Source organism: Cucurbita maxima, unplaced genomic scaffold (assembly GCF_002738345.1).
Source record: "Cucurbita maxima cultivar Rimu unplaced genomic scaffold, Cmax_1.0 Cma_Scf00028, whole genome shotgun sequence".
Lineage (NCBI taxonomy): Eukaryota > Viridiplantae > Streptophyta > Magnoliopsida > Cucurbitales > Cucurbitaceae > Cucurbita > Cucurbita maxima.
Genome location: NW_019272044.1, coordinates 2,306,829 through 2,315,598, shown reverse-complemented (window position 1 = coordinate 2,315,598; position 8,770 = coordinate 2,306,829). Strand labels below are relative to the sequence as shown.

General features: G+C 36.3%; 1 protein-coding gene across 2 annotated transcripts; it reads left to right on the top strand.

The window, feature by feature from the left end:
• Positions 1–1,332: 1,332 nt before the first annotated feature.
• Positions 1,333–8,261, top strand: LOC111500231 (E3 ubiquitin ligase PQT3-like). 2 transcript variants are annotated; one of them, XM_023151924.1, is made up of 15 exons: positions 1,333–2,310; positions 2,730–2,826; positions 3,133–3,217; positions 3,318–3,484; positions 3,573–3,649; positions 3,796–3,852; positions 3,960–4,116; positions 4,202–4,350; positions 4,562–4,726; positions 4,816–5,112; positions 5,308–5,349; positions 5,488–5,740; positions 6,414–6,533; positions 6,817–6,901; positions 7,267–8,261. In XM_023151924.1, the coding sequence occupies exons 1-15, from the start codon at positions 2,145–2,147 to the stop codon at positions 7,906–7,908; spliced, it is 2,559 nt and encodes an 852-aa protein (XP_023007692.1). In that variant the 5' UTR covers positions 1,333–2,144; the 3' UTR covers positions 7,909–8,261. The 2 variants fall into 2 exon arrangements, with proteins under 2 accessions (XP_023007692.1, XP_023007693.1); XM_023151925.1 differs by having other exon boundaries at positions 2,145–2,310; positions 6,820–6,901.
• Positions 8,262–8,770: the final 509 nt, after the last annotated feature.

Sequence of the window (8,770 nt, the reverse complement as noted above, 5' to 3'; positions counted from 1 at the left end):
TGAAATACGATATTTATGTTCCCCATGATATCATGCAGGCTTTTTTTTGTTATGTGATATCCGGCGACGTGTAACATTTTGTGCCCGACCAAGCTAGGCCCAGGGGATACGTATATGAGCCCACCTGGTGGGTCCATGTACGCGTACATGGGCCATGTGGGAAGGAGTACCATACATCCAACTCTACCCGTAATAGAAAAGCACTAAAGGCAAGTTTATGAAAAGTTAGGTCCCGCTCATATGTTGCATGTGTTTGCATTCCTAACCCCAACAATGGGGTGACTTACTGAAGCCACGTGCGATTTATTTTGAATTCAATTATTGAAGGTTGATTTTTTAATATAGGTTTTGTTTTGGATTTATGAATCTTTATGAGAGACTTTGTTTTGTTTTCAAAGTTATTTACGATGAGCTTCCGTGTAATGAATTATGTATGCATGGATGACGTCACTAATTAAATTTAGAAAATTAGGGAAATTACATTTCATGTATGGACACAATCTATAAATCATCACGTTCTACCGTTCTACCGATAAAGACATGTTTGAGAATATTTAAAGAAAGGTTGCAATATTCATCCAAAACTTTATAAATGATGTAATATTTAGTTTAAAATTTGATTAAAGTTACAAATTTTTTAAAAATAAATTATAAAATACGGCATAAAACTAATGGAATTTAAGTAATTAATTTTAGACTTTTGTTAAAATTCGCTGAGTTTGAGAATATTTATTTTACGAATAATTATGTATAATTTTAAATTTATTAAAGTTTGTGAAATTTTAAAGATTTTTTTTTTAAATCAAAGACAAACGATAATTTAACTATAAGTTATATGAATAAAAATATTAGTAAATTTTATATTTTATTAAAAAATAATTATAAACTTAAATTTTTTTTAATAATACACTTAAACTTAAAAAAAATGTTTAAAAAACATAATTATAATTAATTTTCAATCAATATTATAAAGGTTTGTTTTGAACTTTCATATTTTCATTAATATCTTATTATCATTAATATATTAACTTTATTGTTTTAATATTATTTTTAAAATTTCATTAAGTGAAAATATTTTGAAGTTTTTTTTGAAAAGTGTAAGAATATTTATGAAATTTTAGACAATAATTTTTAAAACATTTTTAAAAATCTAAAAAATATTTTTAAATTAATGGTAAAAATATTTAAAAGAAAAAAAAAATACGCGGCTTACCAAAAAAAAAAAAAAAAAATTGCGGATTAAAATGAGAAAACGCGGCTTTTCCGGCAAAAGCGAAACCCGAAATTCACAAGAAAGCAATCTCTTTGTGGACTATAAAAGGAGGCCCTTCGCGCTTACAGCCTCAATTTTTTCAAGCTATCCAAAAAGTCGATCTCTCTCCCATTCCCCATATTTCCTTAGCCCTAACGCAACTCCGAACGCTCGGGCGCTTCGAACCGCCTATTTTCCCCTTGGATTTCATGGATTTCTGTTCCGTTTTGTGATTTTATCGCTCCGCCGTTGAAGAATCCGATCGATCTTTGCTATTTTCATATACCGTTGGGGAGTTCCGGGATCTTGATTGCTGCTTGACGAATGGTGCTGTTTTGAGGATCCGATCTCTTGCCGCTGCTGTTTTCTGTGTTCGGTCGATTTGTGAAGATAAGATTTCTGATTCTGTTGGATTTTTTTTTAATCTGATCGGGCTGAAGATTCGGTGCTTGCTTTCAGTGCGGGCTTAAGGTTTTTGTTGATCTCCCTTGAGTTATTTGTATCTCGGCGGACTCTTCGATAAAGAGGACAACTAATATTGCTCCTGCGATCTACGGAACTCCCTTGAAATCAACAGGAGGTTCTGATCGTCCTCGGAGTTTTGACGGAATCCATTGAGAATTATTGTACTTTTGCCGGACGAGAATAGCGGGAATTTCAGCGAACGAAGTTCGTAGAAGCCCTCTTTTCGGCAGTTCGATTTGTTCCATCCCGGCTTTATTGAAGGGAAAAGTGTTTGATATTTTGTATTGTTTCATTTGTTCGAGTTAAATATAAGGGCCTTTTTTTCTGAAGGCCATCCAACCTTTTATTTTCCTCCCATCCCCTTATATTCCTTTCCTGTTTCTTTTGCTTTTATATATTATTTTTGAAAAAAAAGAAAAGAAGTACTATGGCGGTGTATTATAAATTTAAGAGTGCAAGAGATTATGATTCAATTGCTATGGACGGTCCTTTCATCTCCGTTGGTACTTTGAAAGAAAATTTGTTTGAATCAAAGCAGTTGGGAAGGGGCACTGATTTTGATCTTGTGGTCTCCAACGCCCAGACTAATGAAGGTGGGTTTTGGCTCCCAATTGAATTTAGCTAATTTTAATAGATACATTTGAAACGATTCTGGGTTGCGGGGCTGTTAGAGGAGTGCTACTTGCGACCATCAATTATCTCCAAAATTTTTGGAAGTTTTATTTTATTTTTAGTCTAAAATTCCAGGTTTGAAGGCACTTAATTGCATAAACAAAACTTTTGACTTTTCTGAAACTAAGAACTGTGGGAACTTCATTAGGTTTTGGTTTAATTGAATGATCAGTTTAACAATGTTGGATAGCTTGCGAGATTATCCTTGTATTAATATCTGGAAGAATTACAATGGGGTTCTTCTGACCGTCTATGGAGATTCACATATTATAAGTCTGGTTTTTGGATTGATATCGTACTATTGTTTTATAGATTCTGTTATCTCCTTTGTAATTTTCAGAATATCTTGATGAAGCAATGTTGATCCCAAAGAATACTTCAGTTTTAATTCGTCGTGTTCCTGGAAGACCTCGTTTACCCATTGTTACAAAACAAGAGTATGATCTTAAACCTTTAATCAAATGGTTTTTGTATAAGTTGATATACATGGTGTTTGATTTTTTTTATCTAATTTATATCATATCATCTTCCTTAAATGAACATCCTTTCTTCCTTGTAAAATGAAGCAAAGAATGTTCATTATGCCACATGTGTTAGCAGCACTGAGTTGGTGCCCCTAGGTCACATGAGCATAAGCCGAAAAACAAAATAAACTGCTGGACATGTAAATGCAAATCTGAAGTCAGTTTCTTATGGAGATAACTTTTGATGATTTGACTTAGTGAGGGTGTTTGGTTTTGCAGGCCAAAAGTGGAAGGTGAAATTGAAGAGACCGAACAATACAATTCAACCGTTCCAGTTTCAGATTCGTCAGCTGCCCTGAGATTTGTGAGCCTTAGTCTTCATATTATGAATTTGTATTTGATTCAGTTTGTATGATGTTATTGCTTCGACAATCTTTTAATTGACACATCTTTTGATCTGACAGACTGAAGATTCTGAGTGGGATGAGTTTGGTAACGATCTGTATGCAATTCCTGAAGTGCTTCCAGTTCAGCCAAGTAATCCTATTCCAGATGCACCTCCTACAAATAGAGCTGAAGAGGACAGCAAAATTAAGGCTTTAATTGATACCCCAGCCTTAGATTGGCAACAGTGAGTTATATTCTACTATTGTTGCAACTTTCAGTTGTGATGTGTTTATTTATAATTCTGATTATCAACGCGCATTTATGGATTGCAGTCAAGGTTCTGATGGCTTTGGACCCGGTAGGGGTTTCGGAAGAGGTGCTGGTGGAAGGATGGGAGGACGTGGTTTTGGTATGGACTTATCCTCACCAATTTATATTTTATTTAATGTTTCATGTGATCAACATTGGCTATATTGCTGCCATCTGCTTAAACCCAAAATGTAATAAAATCATCACTCAACTCTAATCTCTGTATCATTTGGTGATATTGTGCAGGATTTGAAAGGAAAACACCTCCACAGGGATACGTGTGTCACAGATGCAAAGTTCCTGGTGCGTTCATGTTTTTCTTAGTTAAGGCATTTTTTGTCTTAGCTATTTTCTCTTTTCATTTTCCTTACCTTCTGTGGGGATCTGAATGTATTATTTTCTGTGTCCAGGACATTTTATTCAACATTGCCCCACAAATGGGGATCCAACTTTTGACATAAAAAGAGTGAAGCCTCCCACTGGGATTCCAAAGTCTATGCTGATGGCCACTCCTGATGGCTCATATGCATTGCCAAGTGGTGCTGTAGCTGTCTTGAGGCCGAATGAGTAAGATATATTTTTCAGTGTGTTTCAGTTTAATTGTGGATTTGGTCTACTCTAGTCATTCATTCATCATACCTGAACGAAACAGGGCTGCTTTTGAGAAGGAAATTGAAGGACTACCTTCGACACGTTCAGTTGGTGATTTTCCCCCTGAGCTTCACTGTCCTCTGTGCAAGGAGGTTATGAAAGATGCTGTCTTAACAAGCAAGTGTTGCTTTATGAGCTTTTGTGATAAATGTAAGACTAACAATTTTGTAACTATTACTACCACGTGGTTCTTTTTACTAAATAACATCTTTTGGAATTAAGAACTCCAGTTATTTCAAGTGTTAGTTACCGTTCAGTTAGCTTGACCCTGTTAATTACTGTGAGTTCTTAAAACATTATGCATGCCTCTCCTGCGCATACTAAAAGTTAGCTTTTTGAATGTGTAAAACGTTTGTCACAGGTATTAGGGACCATATTATCTCTAAGTCAGCATGCGCTTGTGGAGCGACCAACATTCTTGCAGATGATCTCTTGCCAAATAAGACACTCAGGGATACAATCAATCGCATTCTGGAGTCTGGTAATAGTAGTGCTGATAATGCTGGTAGTACCTTTCAGGTGCAAGGTATACGTTTTATAGTTTTGGTCTTTCACTTGGACTGAGATTTTTCTTTGCTATATTATGACTTATTCTGGTTGATAATTCATGTTTAGATATGGAATCTGCTCGCATTGCACAGCCAAAGGTTCCTTCCCCTACCATATCTGCTGCTTCTAAGGGAGAAATAAATATACAGTCAGTCAACGAAGAGACTACAATGACCAAGCAGGTAAATGAGGAAAAAGCTATTACTTCTGGACCCCAGAGCTTAGAGAAGGTGAAGGCCACAAAAGCAGTTGACGTATCTGAAGCTACACATGAGTCGATGAGTGTGAAGGAACAAGCTTCACAAGGAAGCGCTTTAATAGTTGATGAAGAAGTACAGCAGAAGATGGCTGCTAGTGAGGCAGGTAATATTATTAGGAATAGTGCGCGTGTTTGAAATATGTTGGTTTGCTATGGACAACTTAATTTAAAGAAGTTTCTCCACTTAGTTATTTTTTGCAATCTGAGAAGTGAAATTTCTGTGGCATACACCATGTTGATTTACTCTTATGTTATTATAATTTGGATTGGAACTTATTATCTTTTCTTTTTTGATACAGTCAAGAAAAAGAAGAAGAAGAATGTTCGCATGCCTGCAAATGGTATTCAAATCTGTTGCATGATGTTTTTACTCTAATATTTCTACACTCCTGGCATTTTTTATTTTATTTTTTTTTATCAAGAATTTGGTTGAGTTTGCTCTAATGTCGGGGGTATTATTGTGGATGACTGACTCTCAGACGTACAATGGAAAACTTCTCAAGATCTTGCAATGGAGAACTATATGATGCCCATGGGTGGCCCAACGCCATATAACCCATATTGGATGGGCGCACAACCTGGTTTTGACGGATACATGTCTTCATATGCTGCTCCAATGCCGTACATGGGTGGTTATGGGTTAGGTCCCTTGGACATGCCATTTGGACCTGTCATGCCTCAGGATCCATTTGCTATGCAAAATTACATGTTGCCTGTTGCTCCGCCTCAGAGGTATGCCTTCATAGTTTATATGAAATGCAATAGTTTGTTTTTTTATAAGAATATGAACTGCAATGCTTAACAAGTTTCAATAGAAAAACGTTTAATGAGTTTTTTTTAATCGAATAGCAAAAGTCTCTGTGTGGTACTTGTAGTTGAAATGTAATGATAGAACTTTTGAAGATAAGAGCAGGGAAGGGACATGGTGTCGAAGTGTCTTGAAGAGACCCCTCCCCCCTCCTTTGAAGTGTTTGTAGGAAATGCGTTTCTTTCTTTAAAAATATTTCTTTCAAAAGCATTGCAAATGAAATATTAATGAATTGTATTACTTCCTTTGAACTAGAGCCTCTGTAACTAGTCTACTTTGCTTATTAGCCCGTCTAGAAGCTTTTGGTAATCCTATGGCCTTTTTTGTGTATCATACCTCTCAGTTATAATATGTGTACTTCTGTTTCCTAAATCGACCGCTTCCATTTGTTGTGGGCTTAGCTGGATGTGCAATGCATGTACTCATTGCTAATGAGATCTACTTTGTGTTTCTTTTTGCGCACGTGACTGATTGCATGTCATCATATTGTCTGTCCCCATCCTATTTATTTTGTGTTTTTCTGCTACTTTATCAAACGAATGCTTTCACACTGTTTTGTATCATTGCTGAAGAGATTTCAATATTGTACATATTTAGGGATCTTGCGAACTTTGGCATGGGTATGAATATTGCACCTCCCGCGATGAGCCGTGAGGAATTTGAGGCTCGGAAAGCTAGTTTGAGGAGGAAGCATGAAAATGAGAGACGAGTTGAAAGGTAATTTGAAGCTTTATACTCTCTTTTCGTGAGAGAAAAAGGGTTTTGTGGCAGGTTGGAGTGTGTTGTTCTGTGGGTCTTTTAGGAAGAGAAATGACAGGGAGTGATCTTTGGACTCTTATTGGGTTCAATGTGTCTCTGTAGGCTTCATTGGCTAAGCCATTTTAAGCTGTTTTGAAAATATCCTTTCAATTGTATTAGCATTGTCCATACATATGCAATTAATCTGGAAATTGTTGATATTATGATGTATCAACTAAATTTATTGTGGAACATCTTGCAGCAGGGAGCGGGAGCCACCGAAAGATCGGGAGTTCGGAAGGGAAGTGAGCAGAGGTGGTGATGTCTCTTCAATGAAACAAAAATCTGTACGTCGTGTTCATATCTGTGCAGCATTTTTAGTTTTGTTTTGAATTCTTGTATGCCATCAATTTGGTCAGACATTAGTAAGTTGGCAGAGGATAAGACAAGTTTTCTTCACTAAATTCTTCATCTACCTGTAAGATAAAACATGTAAAACATGTAAGATAAAATCGAATTCCTTATCAACCTCCGATTTTTACTATAGGTTCGTGATTGCTTCTTAGAATATGAGATAACGAACCTCTTTTTATCGATGTATTATTATCGAGTAATTATCTTCAAACGTTTTATCTTCTTCGTTGAGAAAAGATGCACAAAATTTTACCCCTGTCAAATTGGTTGTCTGAACCCTCTCCTTTATCATGTACAGAAGTTTGCACCTCAAACTTCAACAGGCGAACCAAACCAGATTCGTCACCGACCTGAGAGCTCACCCGACACTGCAAGGAATGCTGGACCACCTTGCCCGCCCCCACGCAAAAGAAAGGCAGAGCACCTTGATCATGGTATTGAAAAGGATAACAATAATGATCGTTATGACCATGGCCACCATCGCCATCGTCAACATTCCGAGTCCCAAGCAGCCTCTGAAGTCTCGGCTAAATCTGCCACCAGTGCAGCCGCAGACCGCAAGCAGAAGACGAGCGTGTTTTCTCGCATTAGCTTCCAGGAGGAAGAGACAATGAAGAAACGGAAATTGCACCCTTCAAAGGAAGCCCCACCAAGCGACTCTGGTGCTTCAGCAGCACATCACAAGGTATCATCCAGTGGACACTACGATGACTACAAGGCAAAGACAGTCACAACGGCGACTGCTCGTGGTAGGAGTAGAGCCGCTTCTGTTGATTGTGAGTCGAGCGACGACGATAGGCATTTCAAGAGAAAGCCATCCAGGTACGAGCCATCCCCTCCACCATCAGACTGGGATCAGGGGGAGTCAAGACATCCCAGAGGCTCAACTAGAGAGCGGGAGCGGGAGCGCAGGAGTAGTAGCTACAGCAAACACAGGTAGTAGTTTGAGGGGATGACGAAGAACCAAGGCACCCCGAGAACACAGCAGCCTCTGCAAATGAAGGGTAGTTCCATGGAGATGTGCCTTGCCACAGGTTTAAAGAGAACCTATATCGCTCGGCTCCCGTCATCTTCCTAGCAGTAAAACATCGAGAAACGCTGTCGAAAGCTTCAAATCGATTTGTGTATTGGGTTAAGTGAAAGTACAGGCATATGTGTTGATTGAGAAGCCATTGTTTTTGGGTTTCTTGTGCGGATAAGACTGTCATAGAGGCTTGTACATTGTGTTCAAACTTCTTCTTCTGTATTTGCTTGTCAAATCTAATAATATACGAATGAAAATCACCATTCTCACTTTCTTTTTATTCAGTCTGAATTTTAATTTAATATAATTTTATTTTATTTCATTCTCGAGATAATATTTATCGGGACAATTTGTATATAATTTAATTCGTTAAAATATATATCAACGATAAAGAAAAAAAAAAAAGAAGCAATAATATATTTTGTTTAAGCAATTAATCCAGAATTTTTATTTAGAGACAAAGTACTAAAATTACAAATTTTAAAATAGACATAAATATCAAAACTCAAAAACTAGACTTATCATACATATTTAACTATTTTAACAATTGAATTAAATTAACATCACTCTTAATTAATGTTTCAATGTAAAAATATTAATTTATATTTTAGTTTACTTGATTAATTAACTAATATATTAAATAATGTTAAATTTAATTTATTATCTCACGTTTAATTAATTAATTAATTAATTCTATATTTAAAAAAATAAAATTAGTAAAGCGAAAAAAAAGTTGAAAATTTCAGATATTAATTGTCATAAATATTTAATATCTTAG

What these genes read in the sequence shown, in the direction of transcription:
- LOC111500231 (XM_023151924.1), top strand. Translation starts at nt 2,145, where the DNA reads ATGGCGGTGTATTATAAATTTAAGAGTGCAAGAGATTATGATTCAATT. An exon ending in GCTGTCTTGAGGCCGAATGA is followed by an intron (nt 4,117 to 4,201) that starts GTAAGATATATT and finishes TGAACGAAACAG; the next exon opens with GGCTGCTTTTGAGAAGGAAA. An exon ending in GATGGCTGCTAGTGAGGCAG is followed by an intron (nt 5,113 to 5,307) that starts GTAATATTATTA and finishes TTTTTGATACAG; the next exon opens with TCAAGAAAAAGAAGAAGAAG.